Consider the following 17,131-nt stretch of genomic DNA (forward strand, 5'->3'; position numbering starts at 1 on the left):
ATAAATATTTAAACTAGTAATAGTTCCATTAACCCCCTTTAAAACTATCTCTCACATTATAAGGGACCAATATACGACATTTATATGCAGCAAGCTCCGGAGGAGATTGAGAGTCTCATGGTTGGATTTGAAGCCTATATGAGCACTCAAAATCATAATTCTCGGAAAGGTTCCACATAAAAGGTATATTTTCTTTCTATTAGATGTTATTTGCATTCAAAGGTATAAGAATAATATCTCTGATATATTTATAGACACAATATTAATATTTAGCTGATCCCCTATATATAGACATCAAGTGTCTGACTATCTCAAGGAGACAAATCCTTGTCCAATACTTGTAATCCAAACTTAGGTTAACCAGGAAACAACTGGACTGCTAGTCCAAGACTCAGTCCTAATCTAATACAAACTCTACAATCCAAACCATAAACAACTGTATTCTTCCATTAAAAGGTACTGTCATTTTTACTTTGTTTAATTAGGACTTGAAGGTCAACATACAAAAAGAATTTAGCTCCTTTATTGCCATCCAAAATATATTTTGTTGTAAAAATATGTGTTTTGCAAGTCTCTTCTTTTCTTCCCTTTGAATTGGAGGATATTCTGTCTCATTGGTTCTACTGTTCAAGAATTTTTGAAAGATTTATGGGATAGGATACATGTGCTATTAGGCAATTGATGTAAACTAGACAGTGGTAACCATTATTGTTTATCCTTCTCACTATAGAGCTGTAATTGGACTCTATTATACAGGTTACTTCAGTATTTATACTTGCTGAAATACATTTACCTTGTTTTTTTCTCTTTCAATTTCGTATTAAATTTTTAACTTACTGTGAAAACATTATACTATACAGCTTCTAAGTTATAATCTTATGTTGCACTTTGACAGATCATAGATTGTAATTGAAAGCAAAGAGAATTGAATTGGATATATGGTTTCAGTGTTTATAGTGCAATAATAGATGATTCCCTTGTATTTTGTTTGGTTTTTCTTTATCAATTAAGCCCTTTATTCATTTCATTTTTTTTTTCTATTAAACCTTCGTATCATGCAAATAATGTTTGTTTGTAGAAACTATTTCTTAGATCTTTCCCTCATATCTTCTTCTTCTTTTGTGCTCTAATAAACTTCACTAGAACTCATTGGAGAAGAAATTGAGCCGTCATATTCCTCCGAAACAGCAATATTATTGTTTCTATCTCTATCTCCGTCGCCGCATCCGCTTCATGAACTAGAAGCGACGGTAGCTGGGCCTGGAGCCGGCTTGTCTAGTGAGGACGAGCGTTGGTGTGACGCTTGCCTTTAACGATCTGAGAAAGATCATTGGAGGCTACGAATCCTTCTTGAGCTAATTCCATATTAATTCTCTTTACACCGAACAAACGAATAAGATAGAGCGATTTGGAGAGAGAAAGGGGAAGGAGAATGAGAAAGAAAAGGAAGAACAAGAGGGTATAATAATAATAATCTTATATTAGGTGGGTCAAATTTTAACTTTTTGACCGGTCAGATTGCTGAAAATGACGCGTTGATTTTGTTTTGACCGGTCAATTTTACATGTGGTATACTATAGTGAAATGTCACCTCTGAGGTGGTACACCAAGTGTGATTTAGGATAAAAATTGTATACCATTAATGAAATTTACCTTGCACATGATGTTTCCTGTATTTTGGAAACAGTTAAGTATTGTTTCCTGTACATAGAAAACGTTAAATGTTTGAATTGTTTTTCACTGATTTTATTATTTAATATATAAATTTTTTATTCTTTCTTTCATTTTTTTTTATGAAAGATTGAGACGCAATTAAGTGGCTAGACATCCCAACTAGATTGGCGCCCCTAAAACATCGAATAGAAAGTTTCGCATATCCTTTTCTTTTTTATGTTTAAAATTTTTGTTTTCTTTTTTCACTACATTAAAAAATAATAAATAGAAAAAAGGAATTAATGATCAAAATTCGATTTAGTTCAAATTAATATTTAGGTGTTAATTTAGTTTTGAAGTTAGTAAAATTTGATAAATTAATCTAAATTGGGTAAGTTTTTAGGTATGAAAATTGGTTGTATTTGAGGTCAAATTTTAAGACCGAATTGATATTAAAACTTTGATATAAAAGAAAAGAAAAGAAAAGAAAAGTAACTTCGAGAAGAAAAACGAAAAAAGAAAAAGCAATATAATATAAAATAAAATAAAACAAAATAAAAGGAGAACGGGTGGGTAGGGGAAAAAACAAAAACAAAACAGTTATCCCATTTTAAGAAAAGGTTGGTGGGGAAACATTATATAAAGGAGTCTGATTCTCCAAAGTTGCTTCATGTCTCCAGCTTTTCTGTCCAATTTTTAACTTTTAACCAACTTTCTTCATCTTAATCATCATCAAAGGCTATGGGAAACTGCGTGTCCCTCCAATTGGGCTTGGATCAGTTATTCACTTGCTGTACTGATCGCGCTGCTCAGGAGGCCATGTACATCTGGCAATTAAAGGATAATCTTGAACTTATGAAGACTTCTAGAGCTCAACTAAGGGCATCCATGCAAGATCTCAAGCAAAGTGTCCAAAACCAGGAAGTCCCACCAATCAAGCGGCTTCATGTAGCTGACCTCTGGTTCACATCGGTGGAACAGAAGCTGACCGAAGCTGATAAGCTAATCACTGATGCTCAAGTTGAGATTAATGAGAAATCATGCTGTGGAGGCTGTTGCTACAAGAACACCATATCCACCTACTCTCTCGGTAGGAATATCGTCGATGCCAAGCAACAACTTGACGAGCTAATTCAAAATGGGAAGTTCGAGTCATTGGTCGAAAGGATTCCGGACGAACCGGATTACATTCGCCAACTCAAGAGAAATCTTAAAGATTTGAGGATTGCCAGAAACGAATTAGAGGCTACCAAGGACGATTTGGTGAGGAGGGTCAACAGCGAGGAAGGAGGAAAAATGAAGCTATTGAAACGAGTTCGAGTATGGATTTCAGAGGCGGAAAAGTTGATTACTGAAGTAGACCTACTACTAATGGAGGGTCCTCAAGAAATTCAGAAATGGTAACAAGTCAGAAATTTCTCCAATAGGGGAATTGGGGAAACAGTTGCCGAAAGCTTAAAAGATGTAAAAAGGCTAATGAAAGATGGAAAGTTTCCAGTAGTGGTTGAATCTGTAGAATCAGAGTACAAAAGCAAAGTGGAGGATGATATGAAAGAATTGAAAAGGTATCGATGAGAACTATCGGGATTGGCCGGCGACATAATGAGTAGAGTCAAATATGAGGAAGAAACGGTGAAAAAGAATCGGTTAAAACATGTCCAAGTGTGGCACGAAAGTGCGTTAACCACAATAGCTGCTGCTGATGAGCTGCTGCATAAAGATTCGGCAGAAATTGAGAAACTGAGTCACGGCTGTTCTTCCAGCAGCTTTGGGAAAAAGTTGGAGAACATGCTAAAAGATGTGGTTTATCAAATGAAAAAAGGAGAGTTCTCTGAAGTAACTGCTGCAGCACCTCCACAAACAGTGGTTGAAAGGGACTTTGATCACAATGGGGAAACTGTGGGTTTGCAGACAAAGTTAGATGAGGCGTGGAGGGTGCTGATGAAACCAGAAGTTGGAATTTTGGGCTTATATGGTCTCGGAGGAGTTGGTAAAACTACACTTTTGACTCATATCGACAACAAATTCCTTCATACCCCAAGTGATTTCGATTATGTAATCTAGATTGTGGTTTCCAAGGATTTTACACTTTCTAAGGTTCATGAAGAAGTTGGGGAGAGGATAGGCATTGCTGTCAATGATTGGAAGAAGAAGGAGATTGGTGAAAAATCAAAAGATATCCGCAACTTACTGCGGAAAAAGAAGTTCGTTTTGTTGTTGGATGATTTATGGGAGAAATTCCATCTGGAAAAAGCCGGAGTTCCCATTACTAGAAGACAAAATGGTTCCAAGATCGTTCTCACTACACGGTCTGAGCTAGTATGCAGCTTGATGGATGCACAAAACAGGATCAAGGTGGAGAAATTGCCCCCAGATCTAGCTTGGCAATTGTTTGAGGACAAGGTTGGAAGAGATACCTTTTCTGCTGATCCAGACATCCGTCCTGTCGCGGAATTGGTGGCTAAAGAGTGCGATGGTCTTCCTCTGGCACTTATTGTGGTTGCTCGTACTATGGCTTGCAGCAAGACAGCTAAAGAATGGAGATATGCTCTTTCTGGCTTGCAGCAATCAGCCTCAGATTTACAAGGCATCAAAGATTTGGTATTTGCTCGATTGAAGCTTAGCTATGATAGATTGCCTGATGATAAATATAGATCTTGTTTCATATACTGTGCCTTGTTTCCGGAAGATTATAAAATTAACAAGGATGATTTGGTAGATTATTGGATTTCTGAGAAATTTGAATCTGATAATGATGGAGAACATATTACTCGGGCTAAGGCGCATCTAATTGTTCGTGATCTTGTTAGTGTGTGTTTATTAGAAGAAGAAGGGAAATTTGTGAAATTGCATGATATGATTCGTGATATGGCTTTGTGGATATCATGTGACCTTGATAAGGAGAAATATAACTTCTTGGTGCAAGCTGGTAAACAATTGAATAAAGCACCAGATGTGGTGAAATGGGAAGGGGTAAGAAGAGCTTCATTGATGGAAAATTCAATTCGGAATCTACCTGAGGTCTCTGTGTGTCGTGATCTTCGAACGTTGCTTCTTGGTCGCAATCCTCGCTTGTACGAAATCAATGGCAGCATCTTCAAGTACTCTCGTGCTCTAACAGTTCTTGATCTGTCCAACACTAGAATACATGTATTGCCAATGGGAGTTACAGGATTGTTCTGCTTGCAGTATCTTAATCTATCTCGCACATGGATTCAACAATTGCCACCTGAATTGAAAAGGCTGAGGAAGTTGATATACTTAAACTTAGAGCATAATGATCTGCTCGGTATGATTCCAAATGGAGTTATATCTAGTTTCTTATCTCTGCAAGTTTTGAGAATGTTTCGGTCTGGTTTTTTCTACGGGGGAGAGGATGATAACATATTGTGCGACAGCAAAGTCGATATAGAAGAAATCCAGTAGCTGAAGCATCTGAATGTGGTGAGCATCACAATAAGATCTAGTGATGCTCTTATGCTCTATTTCAGCACTGAAAATGTACAAAGCTGCACTCAATCTCTATCCCTTGAATGTCTAGACGGTCCAAAGTTGATCGAGTTTTCACCAACAGAAGATATGGACCAATTGGAGACACTGCAGATCAGTGCAAGTGAGCATTTGGAACAGATTAACTTAAGTCCCAAGTTCCGGTTCAGCAGTCTACGGGAAGTAGTCGTGGAGTACTGTCCTCGTTTGTTGAACTTGAACTGGCTTGTTCGTGCCCCGAACTTGGCAGTACTGAGGGTAGCTGTTTGTGAGAAAATGGTGGAAATAAGTGATAATGCAATGACATTTACGAAACTTGAAGTATTGGAGTTAGAGGACCTGCCTCAACTGAAAAACATATGCTGCAAAGCATCATTATTGCCATGTATAAAGAGGATAAGAGTACTTGATTGTCCATTGCTAAAGAAGGTTCCATTGAACTCTGAGATTCTCACGTAAGATTGTGATTGTGATTGAAGCAGAAGATCAATGGTGGAAGGAATTGGAAAAGAAGGATCAAGGTATGAAAGATGCCTTTCAATCATGCTTCAGAAGTTATCCACCAAGAACACGAAATTGTCGCGCTCCGCATCATTATTTTGATATCTGGAACTCAATTTATTCTTGATTCCTTTGCTGTTTTTGGTATTTTTGTTGCTCAAGTTTTTCTTTTACCAGCCTGTGTGAAAGTGTAATGTGTAAGTTATTGTGGATGTAGGTATTACCGAACTACAAGAATTTTTGTGTGTGTTGTTAGTTATTCCACTTGCTTGTCAAAATTCATGTAAACTCCAATTTTGAATATTATTTTTACTTTTTTTGATGTTTAATGTTATTTTTTTTCTGCAATTTATGGCACATTTACGGAAAGTTCCTTTTAAAATGCAAATCCTGATAGGTATAATTGCAAAGTGCTTGGAGGTGATCTAATTTTTGGGAGCTCTGATTTCACCACTGCAACTTAGTGATTGATTCATTGTCGCTGCAACTAGTTTAACAATAATTTTGAAACAAGTTTCTCTGATTTCAGGAGTTAAAATTATGATGAATGGTTTCTACATTTTCTGAACTTGTTCAAAAAGAACCTTCTGAACTTTTAAAGTGTCCCTCTCAAGTTGCATACGGAAGATATGTTGAATGTGGTAATGAAGTAATGGAAAACACTTGATGCTTGATTTGCTTAATGCATGGTAAATATGATTCTGGATGAGGTGAACGCGTTCATTTTTTTTTAATCTTTTTGAGAATTAATTACCATGAGATTTTATTTTTAGGATATTCTGTCTCATCATTTTATAGAATTCTGGTATTTGTATTTAAGAATTTAAGATTAGTCTGCTTCTTTCAAAGTACTGGAGTATTCACTCTTTTAGTTTCTTTGCCTTGTCAGCCTATGGCTTTTTTGTTTTAGCATCTCCTATTAATTCATGGTTTTATCTTTTAATGACCTTCTTTTAGCTGTCAATAGATGTTCTCTCTCACACACTCATTCAATTTGTTAATGTATATCTACGACATTTATATGCAGCAAGTTCTGGAGGAGATTCAGAGTCTCATGGTTGGACTTGAAGCCTATACGAGCATTCAAACTCATAATTCTGATACTGGTTTGTCTTTTTTGGAGGATGACGTGTATCTGGGAAAGCTTCCACAGAAAAGGTATGTTTTTTTCGTATTAGGACTTGAAGGTCAACATACAAAAAGTCTTTAGCTCCTTTATTGCCATCCAAAATATTATTTTGTTGTAAAAATATGTGTTTTGCAAGTCTCTTCTTTTCTTCACTCTGAATTGGAGGATATTGATTACTGTTTACAGGGAGTGCTGGACGGTGGTCTGGAGGTACCTCATAGTGATAAGAGGTTTGCTGGCTTTTTAAAGGATAACAAGCAGCTTGATGCTGAAGTTCAATGCAGGTACATCTATGGAGATCATGTTGCTGCATACATGAAGGTGCAACTTAGACACGGTGCTGTTTAGTATTAATAATGTCAGTTCAAGGAACATTCCTTGACGTTGATGATAATATTGTACCTGGTAACGGGCTCCATTGCAGTTAATTGGTGGAATACAGCGATATTTGGAACAATTCCCTGATGGCGGATTTTCAAAGGAAATTATTTTGTGTTTGATCATTGGTATTATTATTTTTTCTGCTTCTCTACATTATGTTATGATATAATATGAGATATATGCTCTGGCATTTGAAATTCCCTGTGATTTTATATATGCATTGTAGATTTGTAGCTGGACTTATTGATGATATGGCATTCTTTGTGACCGTTGAATTCCTATTCTTTTTTTTTTGTTTGGGGCTGTAGGATATTGTTGGGAGCTCAGATCCCAGCGTTTTGGGTAACTTCCTTCTTTGTGGCTCGTTCTTTGATGGCTATTCTTCACGTTGCAGATGCTTTATCGTAGAATGCTTATTTTGGTTTGTCCTGCTGTCAGGTATGTTACTGTCCTTCAAGTTTTGAATGGTTAAAATGACCATCTAAAGTTTTAAGCAATGAGGGTAGATATAATTTTTTTTTTGGTAAGAATTAACTTATCACTAGTCATTTTCCATCTGGTTTCAGGTATTTTGATTGTATATTTATGGGAAACATGCATTGCCATTCTGAAGTATCTCTTTATAGCTTAAAACTTGTCCTTACAATCTATGCCGAAAATCATAGTTATACAGACTTTGATCAATGTTGTTGCAGACGTATATTTGTTTATTGAGTTCCATTCAATCCAATTTCCATTTTTAGTTTTTTATATGTACAAAAACGAAGGTTGAAAAATCTCCTACTAAATTTTGTAGGAAATTTTATGTAGGAGATTCCTCCTATGTATGTTTTGTAGTAGATATGCAGTATGAGAATCTTCAGCAACATTGTGTAGCAGATAGTGTGTAGGAGAATTTTCTAACAGAACATACGACCATCTCCTATGTGGGTCTCTCGACAGATTCTCATCTGTAATAGATCCGTCGCTGACTGTAATTTCATGCGGAATTATGACATTTACCAGTAGATAATTCCTAATGATTTGAATGAGTGAATCACTAAATTGACATATTCTCATTAAGAAATTAATACTTACATAGATTGTTTTATATATTTGCTAGGTGTGGTCACCAAGCAAACTTGATAATTAAGAAAACAAAGGACATGACAAGTGTCAATAATTGAGCCTTGTGATGGTCTTGATTAAAATGGTTGGTGGTGATTTGCTAGGGCTTTGATTAAGTGAGGATGGTCCATCATAAGGAGGTGCAATGCTTCTGGAATGTGCTATCAATGGGAAATTACCACGACGCCCTTATTGTTGTTGAAAGGACCAAATTGCCCTTAAGCAATTTGGCTTTTATTAACCGGAAGAAAGAGTTTGGGAATCCAAACTCATTTACTTCCTGACACAACTCTTCTTCTTCTCTCTGGGAAAACCAAAGGTCTTCTTCTTCCTCTTCCTCATGTACTGAAAAACCTCCATTGCTCCTTCATTGTTCCTGTAACTCTTGTTTTGCTGAAACTTTACCTTAGTGAGTTTGATATCCTCCCTCAAACTATGCTTGGCACAGATTCGTCAAGCTTAGTTTGCTAACCAAAAACCTAAGTTGCGGAGAGTGCTGGGCTTTTGTAAAAAGGTTCTCCACCTGCAAAGCCGACGGAATCGGCATTAGACGAATCAAACCGGCTTGAACGCGTTCACGGATTACGTGACAGTCGATGTCTATGTGTTTCGTCCGCTCATGAAAAACCGGGTTCTGGGCTATGTGCATGGCCGAAATATTATCGCAAAACAAGAGGGAGGCCGTCGCCGGTGGTGTTTTCATGTCTGTCAGAAGGTTTGTGAGCTAGTGAAGTTCACAGGACGTGGAAGCCATGGCTCTATATTCCGATTCCGAGGAAGATCTAGAGACAGTGTTCTGTTTCTTCGATCTCCAGGAGATAAGGGCTGGCCCGAGGAAGACGGCGTACCCGGTGATTGATTTCCGAGTCTCTTGACAGGTTGCCCAGTCTGAATCGGTGAAAGCCTATAATTTCAAGTCTTTGCATGCGGGAAAGAACAACCCCAAACCTATGGTCCCCTTGAGGTAACACAGAACTCTTTCTGCTCTGTTTTGGTCTTCTATGGTTGGTTGCATGAGATGCTGGGATAGTTGATTTACAATATATGTGATGTCTGGTCTTGTATGTGTGAGATAGAGCAGTTTCCCTATTAACTGTCTATATGATGTGTTTTCTAGAAGTGGTTTGTCATTTTGGCTCGGTTTGTAGTTTGGTAAAGCCAGGGACGAGGCTAGTTTACAGTCGATGAAGCCCTGGTCTTGTAACAACTCTAATGTATACTTTCTTTGTGACATGTGGAGTCCCTGACTGCCGCGAGAGAACTCAAAGCCCAGAAAGTAGTGTATGACCCCAAGGTCCTTGATGCTGAAAGCATCATTTAGGTGTTGCTTGGCCTGGTTGATGGATTGCATGTTGTTTCCTGCGAGAACCACATCATCAACATATACTAGTAACATGGTTACCTGTCCCGCATATTCCTTTGTGAACAAGGACGGATCGGCTACTGACTGAAAGAATCCCATTTGTTTGATGGTGCTGGTCAACTTGGCGTTCCACTGCCTGCCTGCTTGCCTGAGCCCGTAGAGGGCCTTATTGAGTTTGCATACTTGCTGTGGGCTCTCCGGAATTACCCCTGGTGGCATTGTCATATAGACATCTTCGCTCAGCTCCCCATGTAAGTATGTGTTATCAATATCGAGTTGATGTATATGCCATTCTTTTGCAATTGCTACTGTCAATAGAGTTCTTATGGTGGTGAATTTTGCTACAGGGGCGAAGGTTGCAGTGAAATCCACTCCCTCCTGTTGAGTGTAGCCCTTTGCCACTAGTCTGGCCTTGAATCTGGCAATGCTCCCATCGGATTTGTGCTTGATCTTGTAGACCCATCGGCAGCCTATGGGCCTTTTACCATTTGGCAAGGTAACTAAGCTCCAGGTCTGATTAGCTTCTAACGCAGCTAATTCCTTATTCATTGCTTCTACCCAACCTTTCTCTAACTTTGCTTCTTGATATGTTGCAGGCTCCCGATGACAGGTGAGATTGATGGAAAAAATTCTCTTGGCCGGAGAGAGTCTATCATAAGATAGATGTTTACACAAGGCATGCGGGGAATTAGTCAAGCATGGCAGAGTAGAGCCTTAGACCAGTGTCAAGTGATAATGTCTGAGATAGGTTGGAAGTTTCCTTGCTCTTTATGGTCTTGTGTTGGTTTGTTGATGTTCATATGCTAATGTCTCTGGTTGTTCGATATTTTCTTCAATTTCTTGTATTTCATCAACATGCTGTGTTGTTTCCGATGTGCCTTTTTGTTCCTCATTTGTACTGTATGATTCATCCTCATCTTCATTTACACATGCTTTATGAAGTGACTCTAGTTCTGCCTCACTGCAACATGATGTGTCATTCTTCTTATGTTCCTCTGAAAAAGGAAAGAAGTTTTCAAAAAACTTCACATGCCTGGAAAAGAAAACAATGTTAGTGCTTAGATTCAAAAGTTTGAATCCTTTTGTGCCATGTCTATATCCCAAGAATATGCACTTCATTGCTCTTTCTGTGAATTTGCCTTTGTGTCTGTCTAAAGCTGAGGCGTATGCAAGACACCCAAAAACCTTAAGGTCGTCTACATGTGCCCCTTTCCCATACAGTCGCTCGTAAGGCGTCTGGCCCCGAATTGGTGTGGATGGTAATCGGTTTATGAGATAAAATGCATGACTAACCGCTTCTGGCAAAAAAATATGAGGCAGTGAGCTTTGAAATATGAGTGCCCTGGTGGTATTCATGATGTCCTGATGTTTGCGTTCTACCCTGCCGTTTTGTTGTGGTGTCTCTAGGCATGATGTGTGATGTATGATTCCATTGTCTGCGTAAAAATCCTTCATGATGAACTCAGGGCCGTTGTCCGTTCGGATTGTTTTCACATTCTTGCCAAACTGTCTATTTACATATGTGCAGAACTGTTGTAGTGCTGTGCTTGATTCCCCCTTTGTTTGCATTAATGTGACCCATATATACCTGCTGTGATCGTCTAATATGGTTAGGAAATATCGTTTACTAGAATGTGACTCTTGTGTTGGACCCCATATATCTACATGAATTAGATCAAAACATTCATCTGCTATGCTATGACTCAGTGAGAAAGGCATTTTCTTTTGCTTGGCTTTTTGACAAATGTCACATGGCATTTCTTTAAGGGAATCAAAATCATTACATGATAGATTGAGGCCTTTCAACCTCTCATGAGAGGGATGACCAAAACGTAAATGCCACATACTGGCTTTAACAGAAAAACAGAAATGTGATTTGGTAGTGGGTATTCCAGGTAATAAAGGCCTCCATGTTCTCTAGCCAAGCCAATCTTCTTCGAACTTGTTGTGTCCTGTATCACACACATTGATCTCGTTATCACAACACATAGTCCATTAGTACTCAATAGCTTACTAGTCGATATAAGATTGTAATCAAAAGCAGGTATACACAGAACATTATGCAAAACAAGCTGCGGACTTAGAGTCACAGTGCCAATATATTCTGCCTTGACCCTTTCTCTGTTTGGCAAGTTTACCCAGCATTTTTCAATTTGGTTGTATGAGCTGTACATTTGTTTATTACAAATGATATGATCTGTAGCCCCTGTGTCAATTATCCAACATGATGAGACAAAATTAGGGTTAAAACTGTTACCAGAACTGTCTCCCTTGACAAAGGTGTTAACGCTGTTGCCCGAGGCCGGGGTCTTTCCTTGATTCATGGGCAATAGGGCAACAAGTGATTGGTACTGGTCTTTGGTTAGAGTGAATGGTTCTGGATTAGTTTGCCTATTGTCTTCTTCTCCTGAGTTTTCCTCGTTGCCTTGATTCACTGTTGAGTTTGCCCTGGGTTGATTTGTTCTGAAAGGATTCTTGTTTCTGTTACCGTAGTTCGGCGGATATCCATGCTTTTTGAAACATATTTCTTCTGTGTGTCCAGTGTTGCCACAATAAGTGCATAAGGATGAGCTTTTTGTTCTGTTTACCCTGTCTGCCATTGGTGTTAGTGAACCCTGCAAACATGCTGCTTTCATTTCCTTCATTTCCTTTCGCAGGTACAAGACCAAGCTGTCTCTCGTGTTGAATGGCCAGTGCGTAGGTCTTGTTCAAAGAGGGGATTGGTTCGATCAATAGGATCTGCGAACAGACAGTAGAGTAAGACTCATTCAACCCTTGAAGGAAGGTAATAACCTGGTCAGCATCTTGTTGATCCCGCAGGATCCTGAAGGCATTACAGCTACATGCCTGCCGGCAAACACATTTTGGCATTGGCCTCAGGTTTGTTAGCTCATCTTGCAAAACTTTCAAGTTTGTATAATACTCAGTAACACTCCCGTTTCCTTGCTTCATACTGTGTATTTCCCTTCGCAGTTCGAGTATCCGCAGTGAGTCTGTCTGCGCAAATCGCTCTTTCAGGTCTGCCTTATCGAGCCACATTACACTTCTTGCAATGGTAGGTGAAACTGCATGATTTAGCCAGGATATGACCATATTATTGCACCTTTCCCATTGACTAAACATGTTGTCTTCGGGCGCAGGTGCGGTGATGGTGCCGTCAACAAACGCAAATTTGTTCTTCGACATTAGAGCTACCTTGAAAGCTCTAGACCATTGGTGATAGTTCGGCCCGGTGAGGACCTGCGAGACCAGCGACAACGCCGGAGTCTCATTCTGAGGAAGGTGGTAAGGGCTGCTGGACGTGATCATCGGTCCGGCCATAATGGGTAAGTAAAAGGATAGCCTTTTATCTTAAGTCTGCTTTGATACCATAATGATTTGAATGAGTGAATCACTAAATTGACATATTCTCATTAAGAAATTAATACTTACATACATTGTTTTATATATTTGCTAGGTGTGGTTACCAAGCAAACTTGATAATTAAGAAAACAAAGGACATGACAAGTGCCAATAATTGAGCCTTGTGATGGTCTTGATTAAAATGGATGGTGGTGATTTGCTAGGGCTTTGATTAAGTGAGGATGGTCCATCATAAGGAGGTGCAATGCTTCTGGAATGTGCTATTAATGGGAAATTACCATTACGCCCTTATTGTTGTTGAAAGGACCAAATTGCCCTTAAGCAATTTGGCTTTTATTAACCGGAAGAAAGAGTTTGGGAATCCAAACTCATTTACTTCCTGACACAACTCTTCTTCTTCTCTCTGGGAAAACCAAAGGTCTTCTTCTTCCTCTTCCTCATGTACCGAAAAACCTCCATTGCTCCTTCATTGTTCCTGTAACTCTTGTTTTGCTGAAACTTTACCTTAGTGAGTTTGATAATTCCATAGGTGATTGTGTTTTTTCTTGTAGTTTGGTGAGCTAGGGATGCTGGAATTCCATGAGAACAGTCTGAGTATACAAAAGAAGTTAGGGACTTTTTTTTGTCGAGCGAGCAGCTCTTTTTCCATCTACAGAATCTCGCTTCCTACTTGCTTCCTCTTCGAGGATTTGATTCGAAATAACTGCAAAACACTTGAAATGAGTAAAAAATATAAGTGTTAAAGAAAAATTGAAACAAGATAAAACACAAAGCAAACATATGAAATGCATAAAAGTACATTAAAAAGAGAGAAAAACTAAATAACAAATTGTACAAAAAGACTTTATATTATCCTTGACACTTGGTATTTGCAATTCCAATATTATTCTTGACACTTGGTATTTGCAATTCCTATAAATCAACAGAAGACTACTTGAGATTAAGAGACTGTACAGTTCAAAAGTCTCCAATTTCAGATTTCATATGAAAATAAAATCAAATAACAAGTTCATAGTAAATTTTATGTGTCAAAACATTTCTATCTATCAAAAGCTTCAATAGGTATCAAATGTCTTTTAAAAAGATAAAAAACTTGGTAGTTTGATCTAAAAGAACAAATAGGAAGAGAATGGATCAGAATTGCATGCTAATGGTGGATCCCACTTTCATGACTTTAGGGGCTGAATGGATGAAAATTGGGTGAGTGAAGGGCTTAATTGCTGATTTAGGTAGAATGAGGGGTTAATTGATTTTTGCTTTTTATAGTTTAAGGGCTAATAGGCTTTACGCCTAAAAACAAATATTGAATATTGTTGCAAACCCGAAGAAATAAAAAATTACAGTAATTTAGAAACTCCATAGCTCAAGTATTTATCTTCCTATAACTTAGTTGAGAGCTTACTTTTTCTTCTTTCTTTTGCAATTCAAAAGCCCTCTGTATTCAATTGTTTCTTGTGGTGATATTCTATTTCCTTCAGATCAATGTCAACAGTGGGATTGGAATCCACGATGATGGAGGTTTGGAGATCAGTGGTACACTTAAGAACGGCGATAATTGGCGTTTACGGTATAGGTGGAGTTGGTAAGACAACCCTTCTCAAACAAATCTACACCAAATTAACCACTCCACCCCTTTATTTTGATACTGTGATTTGGGTCACTGTGTCCCAAAATTTGTCAGTGGAGACAGTTCAGGATGACATCTGGAAAAGAATAGGTGTTTTGAATGTTGAATGGGTCGACAAAAGCTTTGAAGAAAAAGCCAAAGCCATTTTTGAGGTCTTGTCCAAAAAGAAGCTGGTGCTGCTTTTAGATGATCTAGGAGAGGAACTCAACCTTACAGAAGTTGGAGTTCCTGATCCCGATCCGAAAGATAACAAGTGCAAGGTAATATTCACAACTCGTTCTGAGGACGTTTGCCACGGAATGGGAGCTCAGACTATAGAAATGGTAGCTCTGCAGTGGGAACATGCCTGGGAGTTGTTCAAGAATAAGGTTGGGGAAGATCGACTTAGCGATCCAAAGATTCTGGATCTGGCTAAAACCATTGCAAGCACATGTAAAGGTCTGCCGATGTTGCTGTGTACTGTTGGTCGTGCCATGGCCAGCATGACAACATACGATGAATGGTTGGGTGCTATTAGGGGGTTACAATTTCAAGTGGCTGATGAAGGCGGCAAAGAGTACGTATTTACCTTGTTACAATTATGTTTTGATTGTTTGGATAGTGAGGTTAGGTCCTGTTTGTTATACTATTGCTTTTTCCCGGAGGACTTCACCATCCTTAAAAATGAGTTGATCGATTTTTGGATTTGCGAACGACTTTTAGGTCATTATCATATTCAGGAAAATGTTCTGAATATGGGATATAAGACTGTAGATGCACTCATTGGAGCTTCTTTATTGGAAGAAGAACAAGTCTATTATGTCAAATTGCTTGATTTGGTCCGTGACTTTGGTGCAGAACGGTTTTTGGATGATCATGTTCTTGAGATAGCAAGTTGCAGGACAGTGGGACGGGTTTTAGCAATGAGAACTTCTATCCGGAATCTGAGATATTATGTTCCAAGTAATTTGTTTATTACCTTTTTACTCAGTCACAATCCTTTTATCATGCTGAAAGCTGAATTTAGACCAGATCATGTGTCCTCACAAAATGAAAATGAAAGTACAAGTACAAGTACAAGTGGAAGTGGAAGGGGAAGTGGAAGGTTGTTGGCCCGAAAGTTAGCATCTTCAATCTCCAAATTTGCAATGAGAAGAAAGAAAAAGTCAACATACAAAATAGAAGAAGCTTTTAACCAATCTATGACTACTATAAGTACCCAGGTAATAGAAAACCTTCATCAATTTATAGATTCCCTAACAGTTTTAGATTTATCAAATAGTGGAGTGGAAAAAGTACCGCGGGAAATTGCAGAATTGGTTTCGTTGGAGTATCTTAATTTATCACGCACATGGATAGACCACTTGCCAATTGAGATAAAAAATTTAGTGAAATTGAAGTGTTTGAACTTGGAGTATAATGATCAGTTGCGAGTGATTTCCAAGCGGTTGATATTTGAATTGTCTTCTTTACAAGTTCTGAAACTGTTTCGTTGTGGATATTCTGTGGAGGAAATAGAAGATAACATTTTGTCTCTCACTCATATGGATATAGATTCATTATTCTGTTTGGAACATTTGAAAGTACTGAGCATCACCATAACCTGTGCTCTTGCTCTGCAAAAACTTCTCAGGAATCATAAATATTTGAGTTGTACTCAATCTTTGTCCCTTGAGGTTTTTTGGGGCTGCAAGTCTCTTGATATTTCTCCTTTACAAGCTATGGATAATCTACTGATTCTGGAAATCCATCAATTTGAAGGTTTGAATGAACTGAATTGCTATCCACATCATTTTGAGTTAGAAAGGGGGAGAAGCTTTGAAAAACTTCGAGAAATAAGCTTGGATAAATGCTCAAGTTTGGTAGAGGTAACATGGCTTATTCTGGTTCCTAATCTCGCAATATTGAAAGTACAAAACTGTGAAGAAATGGAAGAGGTAATTAGCAGTAGAAGAATGGGCGAAAATCGTAATGAAGACAAATGGGAGCCATTTGCAAAACTGGAAATTCTTAGATTAGAAAATCTACCAGCATTGAAGAGTATATATTGGAAGACGTTGGCTTTTCAAAATCTGAAGAAAATGGAGGTAATTGATTGTAGTGTGCTTAAAAAACTTCCACTAGACTCTCACAGTGCCACTGCCAATACAAATGAACTACTCGTTATCGAAGCACAAGAAGATTGGTGGGAAAATATTGAATGGGAGGATGATGAGAGCAGAGATACTTTTTTACCTTGTTTTAAACCCACTTTTTGATTAATTTTTAGAATGTAATATATTTTAATTGATCAAGGATTGTCATTTTAATGCTATGGTTCTGTTGGTATCTGGTTTGATTTCTTTACAAGTTTTGAAAATATTTCGTTGTGGAGGAAATAGAAATACATATGATATGTATATAGATCCAACATTTGTTTGGAACATTTGAAAGTACTGAGCATCACAATAAAATTGTCCCATATCCTGAATTGCTAAATTTTACTCAATCTTTATTGCTTTGCTAAATTGTTAAAATATTATCATTCGAGGTTATTCTG

General features: G+C 38.0%; 1 protein-coding gene and 1 pseudogene across 1 annotated transcript; both read left to right on the plus strand.

The window, feature by feature from the left end:
• Nucleotides 1–2,356: 2,356 nt before the first annotated feature.
• LOC136221964 (probable disease resistance protein At5g63020) lies at nucleotides 2,357–5,930 on the plus strand (annotated as a pseudogene).
• An 8,353-nt stretch (nucleotides 5,931–14,283) lies between these two features.
• Nucleotides 14,284–17,058, plus strand: LOC136223048 (probable disease resistance protein At1g12290). The gene has a single exon (XM_066010830.1). It carries the CDS (start codon nucleotides 14,469–14,471, stop codon nucleotides 16,848–16,850), a length of 2,382 nt encoding a protein of 793 aa, XP_065866902.1. The 5' UTR covers nucleotides 14,284–14,468; the 3' UTR covers nucleotides 16,851–17,058.
• Nucleotides 17,059–17,131: the final 73 nt, after the last annotated feature.

Source organism: Euphorbia lathyris, chromosome 3 (assembly GCF_963576675.1).
Source record: "Euphorbia lathyris chromosome 3, ddEupLath1.1, whole genome shotgun sequence".
NCBI classification, from domain to species: Eukaryota; Viridiplantae; Streptophyta; class Magnoliopsida; order Malpighiales; family Euphorbiaceae; genus Euphorbia; species Euphorbia lathyris.